General features: G+C 38.3%; 1 protein-coding gene and 1 non-coding gene across 2 annotated transcripts; both read right to left on the bottom strand.

The window, feature by feature from the left end:
* Positions 1-399: 399 nt before the first annotated feature.
* LOC149684697 (uncharacterized) lies at positions 400-1,137 on the bottom strand. Its single transcript, XM_089871321.1, has one exon. It carries the CDS (start codon positions 1,135-1,137, stop codon positions 400-402), a length of 738 nt encoding a protein of 245 aa, XP_089727447.1.
* Positions 1,138-5,449: 4,312 nt separating this feature from the next.
* On the bottom strand, positions 5,450-5,522 carry TRNAV-CAC (transfer RNA valine (anticodon CAC)). Its single transcript has one exon. It is a non-coding gene; the product is annotated as a tRNA-Val (tRNA).
* Positions 5,523-5,975: the final 453 nt, after the last annotated feature.

Here is a 5,975-nt window from a genome sequence, read left to right on the forward strand (position 1 = left end):
TACAATTGAGGACAGTGGGAAGGCACAATATCTTTCATCGCTAACAATTACCGAGCAAGATGTCATGATTGCCATAGGAAAACTAAAATCAAAAACGACATCCGGCCATGACGGTATCCCAAACTTTATAATTAAGGGATGTAAACAACTACTATGTGGCAGTGCCGGATTAAGCCAGTGCGGGGCCCGTAGCAAATGTTACCAAGGGGCCCTAGTTTTTTTAGGATAGTAAATAAAGCAGTTTACCAGAAACATATCTTTTACAAACAAACTTTTCTGGATTTAATATTTGCGAATTTTGAGATGATATGAGACAAATCAATTTTTTTAAGTAAATCACATTCAATGTTCAAAATGGCGAGGTTATTTAGACGCTCTTGTCCCATCGTGTTCCTTAAGTCATTTTTTTATGCGTTTTAATGCTGAAAATCGTTCGCCACTACAGTTGGTTATCATTAGTGAGAGGTAAATTCGTAATAATATTTCAACATTTGGAAAGCACGATTCCAATGAGTTATCCGCTATTAGTTTATAATACTGCAGCTCAAGAGCTTCATGCTTTTTCGTGTTAATATTAGCTGCCACATCAGTTTTTAGGAGCTCTGTGAACTGCACAAGTTCTTCACCTAAGCTGTCTTCCCAATCATCTGGATAGGCAGCTACAATCTTGGGTGAATTTATTAATATCTCCTCTGCAGTAAGATATTTTAACTGCCGAAGTATTCCAAATACAGCAGTTACTCTATGGTACGCTTCCATGCGTTTAGCTAAGGCAGACAGTACATTATCAATTATGACAATAAACACCTGACTTTCAAATTTTTGCTTTTGTGTTAGATTTTCTACAACTGCATCGGGCGTAGCAGAGCCGCAGAAATCGTCGTACTTAGTATTTCGCTTGCGTCGTCTTCCAGTTTGTTGCTGATAATTCTCACAGTCAGATAAGATTTTCGCTTTGGCCTCAATTCCTGAAAATGTAGACCGCATAGTTTGAATGTACCCGTGTAGCGATTCATAAAGGGCATATCCCGTGTTAAGATCTTGATCAGGTGACTGTAATGAAGCGCTTGATGCTTGCAAGCGTTCTAGAATTCCATTCCATAAAATGGTCATTATTCCCGATTCCAACTTGCTCATCTTCGAAACTAGTCCGTAGGCCTGATTACGACACTCTACTTTTTGATCTGAGTTATTTGACATGTTTGATAGTGGTAAAACCGCATAAAAGTGCCTTTGTCGCATCAGCTCGGGCTGACCACCTAGTGTCCGATGGTCTCTTCAAAATCGGGAGGTTTGAGCCTGTATCTTCCAGTGCTGTATCTTCCCATCGATAGGTAGAAGCGGAAAAGAATGTATAAAGATTTTCAACAAAATCGAAGAAGATGGATGCTTCTGTACAACATTCAACAGCACGGTTAGCAACCAAATTCAGTGAATGCGCAAAGCAGGGGATGTATTCAGCGTACTTGTTTATCTCCTTAATGCGTGCTTGTAGGCCGCGGTATTTCCCACTCATGTTGCTGGCATTGTCATAGCTTTGGCCACGACAGTCTTTTACATCAATGCCATTTTCCTTCAGAAAGTCAAGTAAACTTTGGGCGAGTTGCTCGGCAGTATGACCTTCCATATCCAAGAACTTCACAAACCTTTCCACTGGTCCAGATGGTAAGACATAGCGCACTATTAGAGTGAGTTGGTCCACATGCGAAACGTCTGGAGTAGAGTCCAGTGATATTGAATAGTATTTACATTTCTTAATTTCTCAATTGATATGATCCAGTAAACTTGATGCAATTAGATCGATAAATTCCGCGCATGTTGTTTTTGATAAGTATGATGTATGTCCTCTTCCTTTATTTGCATGCATGTTTATATGCTGAGCCAAAAAACCTCAAATTTGGCTATTAATTCCAACGAACCTAAATAGTTTCCATTATGAGGTGAACCAATTATTTCGTCACTACCCCGAAATGCAAGACCTCGTTCTGCTAAAAATTGGATAACAGAAGTAATTCTCTCCAAACGTGTCTGCCAATATTTTTGTTCGGTCTCAATTTGGCTTACAAGTTAAGAATCAACACGCGCATCTTTGGTTTTGGAAACTAGCAGCGAAATTATCGCTTGTCTATGAGAGGCGCTTTCTTCATGTCTTTTCAACAAATTATTTGCGTTTTTCCAGTCGTCAAATCCTTCTTTCGTATACCGTGTCGCACAGCCAGAATCAGCAACTTTTGCAAACCAAACAGAAAAGTTTTCCTTTCGTTTCAGAATAACACAACCAATCCCTCACGTGAGTTTTGTTTGTTAGTTTATGTGTATATGTGAAAAACGACCTTCGACAAAATCGTGGACTATTTTCTTTATGGTATATTTTTTTTTGAAGACATGAAATCACTGTCCATATTTTGCACTTCGCTACTTCCTTTTGCAATCCAATAATCTCGCTTGAAGTTGCTCGGCCATTCACCAATATCACTGGAGTACATTTTACTTTCGTTTTGATTTTTACTCGTAGAAGATGCTGCATTGGAAGTACGTGCTGTGCTTTCTTCTTCATTTAGGATTGGAGATGAAATAGCTATATTTGGAGGGCTTTCTACATTTTCGACTTCAGTTAGACTTGTAGATAATGTGGCGAAACCGTGAAGAGTTGCTGATCTTGATGGTAATATTGTCAATGATGATTCGTCTACAGCACTGTGAGACGCGACTTCGGAATTTTCAATATTTTCTGCTACGATTTCTTTGGATTCAGAACCCTCACCCACGACATGAAAAAATTCAGACAGCTTGCGTGTTTTTGAAATAACATCTTGGTTCTTTTTTCCTTTTCATGCTGTGCTTTACGCTTTGCACTTCCGGAAGCGTAATGTCGACCCGTATCTTTGGATCTGCTGCTCATATTGACTATATCGATCACAATATGCAAATTATATATACACAATTTGACTCATTTCACCTCCTTTTCAGTGAAATTTAGTGAATGCCAAATTTGAGAAATTAAGATGACTGATATATTCAAAGTACTTTTAAAATAAAAATGAGAAAAGTAGTATGCGATTGCTTGGATCCGCATCCAAAAGTAAACTCTCGCTTGTAAAACAAAACCAAAAGTTAAATTTGTCTTATTTTTATTGAGGCATAAATCATAGGGGATACAATGAGTAAAGGTCAGGGAAACAAAATAGAAAAACTAGGCTTTAAAACTATAAAAGAATGGTAGAACTTGAGTTGGCCAGTAGGGGTGAAATCTGAATCATACAACAGGCGCTTTTAGGCAATAATCTTCAAAATGGGAACTTGGGAAGAAAACTAAAGGAGCATTGACACACACCAGAAATGCACTGTGACACGATATAACCCTTACAGGATCCACTCTCAATTTTTTTTTAACTCGCTATGATCTTTTTCCCATTATTTCTATTTTTTGCCGACACCCGTCAGAGCAGACTAAAAATTTTGAAGTCAAACATTTTCGGCTCCGCGGGGCCCCCAGAAGCGCGGGGCCCGTAGCATTTGCTACTTCTGCTATATGGTTAATCCGGCCCTGCTATGTGGACCGCTCCCACAGATATTTAATACATCCATACAACATGGAACATTCCCGGCGGAGTGGAAGACAGCTCTCGTGTTACCCATTTTTAAAAACGGCTACAAAGGTGACCCTCGCAATTACCGACCCGTATCGATACTTTGCTCGGTAGCATTAGTCTTCGACTACATCATGCAGGGATATCTATATCAATGGTTCTCCCCCAATATTAACGACTCCCAGCACGGCTTCGTGATAGGCCGCTCGGTCGACACAAATCATTTATCGTTTTTAAACTTTGTCGAACCGAGAGTGAAATCAGGAGGGCAAGTGGACATAATTTACATGGACTTATCCAAGGCCTTCGACAGAGTATCCCATCATGTCTTACTAAAAAACCTTGCCTCCTTCGGGGTGGCTGGATCTTTGCTTAAATGGTTTCAGAGCTACCTGAAAGATAGGAAAAATGTAATGAAATGCAACAATGAAATTTCCGGGGTATCATTCGACGTCCGATGCGGGGTACCCCAGGGATCCTCTTTGGGACCCCTACTTTTCAACATATACATAGCTGACCTCCCAAGTTATCTACCCAACACCACGCTTTTACAATTCGCCGACGACCACAAAGCGGCAAATAATATCGTTACCTTAGAGGATTGTGAGTCGCTCCAAAAGGATATAAATAGCCTGCAGTGTTGGTGCAACAACAATAATATTCCCATCAATGAAGCCAAAACCAAAGTTATGACTTACACACGGAAATGGGCACCGATATTGTATAATTACACAATCAACAACAAACCACTGGAAAAAGTGACGAACATTTATGATCTGGGCCTCGTTTTTGATTCCAAGCTTTTATACCAAGATCATATAATCTATGCCTCGCTTAGAGCTCGTAGGACACTAGGGGGAGCCCTAAGTATATCTAGGAAACTAGGCTCCATATCGTGTTTTATGAAGCTCTATCAGACAATTACAAAACCTACTCTACTCTTTGGGTGACTGAGTTACTGCCAAGCAAGTTATACACAATTAGAAAAACTTGAGGCAGTTCAAAGGAAAACATTTTATCATGAAATAAATTGTTCTTGAAAAACCGTAGATATGTAATTTTTTCAATTAATTTAGAGGGACTAGATCGATTAACAGTAAAATCAGTTGATTGAATTAAATATTGATTAAGGATTGAGTTGACAAAAATAACTAGAAAAAAATTTCAATACCTGAAACTTCAGTCAATTGATAAACCTCACACATATCGTTTGGTTTTTCGGCCTTGGTCCAAACCAAGACGTTTTTATATAATATCTGTTACTTCAGTCTTAATGTAATTAAATTTTGAATAATTATGTTTGCTTTACCGTCATACATTTGCACTCTAAAATATAATGGTGCATTCAAACACCACATATGCTGTTTTTTCCAGTGCCAATAAAGACGTCATTTAGGGTGTACTTTAATCCCATTTCTATGATCAATTCACGCCATTTACTAATATTATTTGGAAGTATTAAGGAAATATTAGGCATTTAAGCACCATTTACAGTGGCTTTTAACATCTTTTTTTGACAATCTGTTGAACTTCTAATATTACTTAGTTTAATGGTTTTAAAAGTAGGGAAAAAGTACGCTACCTATGTCACATTATTGAACCAAGTGAAGTGAAATAATTGTTAAATATTTATTATAACCACTACACCACAGACACGTGGTAAGTCTAGGTTTTCCAAGAGATCTAACTAATTATTATGTCCAATCACGATGGTTAAAACATGTATCTACCTGGGTTCGAACATGTGACTTTCCGTGTGTGAAGCGGACGTGATAACCACTACACCATAGATACGTGGTAATACTGAGCTTTCCAAGAGATCTAGCTAATTCAAGCGCCCAATCACGATGGTCAAAACATGTATCTACCAGGGCTTGAACCTGGGACCTTCCGCGTGTGAAGCGGACGTCATAACCACTGCACCATAGATACGTGGTAGCACTGAGTTTTCCAAGAGATCTAGCTAATTATTATGTCCAATCACGATGGTCAAAGCCGTACTTCTGTAATTAACTAAAATTAACATACTTATACTTAATTGTTTTGATCAAACTGGCCGTTAGCACACCCTGAATCCTTAATTGTTAATTTAAGATAATTCCGAAAAGTATCTTCGCTGTAGTTTTTAAGTTATCGGTGGAAAAAATCACGAAAAACCCATGTTAATCTCCATAGGAAATTAGCAAAACGGTATCAAGTCATATCTACAAGGGCCTACCGGCCCTGTAGATATTAATTTATTACTAAAAAACGTATTTTATGAATTTGAAAACCTGCCATTACGATCAGTTATTAAGATCTACCCATTTGGAGCGTCTTACTACAGTTTTCAAGAAATTGGACGTAATGTTTCTCTCTAAACTGAAAACTAATAGAATTGACTGT

This window comes from Phalangium opilio, unplaced genomic scaffold (assembly GCF_054372755.1).
Source record: "Phalangium opilio isolate 3A_F unplaced genomic scaffold, DU_Popi_V2 ptg000037l_1, whole genome shotgun sequence".
Lineage (NCBI taxonomy): Eukaryota > Metazoa > Arthropoda > Arachnida > Opiliones > Phalangiidae > Phalangium > Phalangium opilio.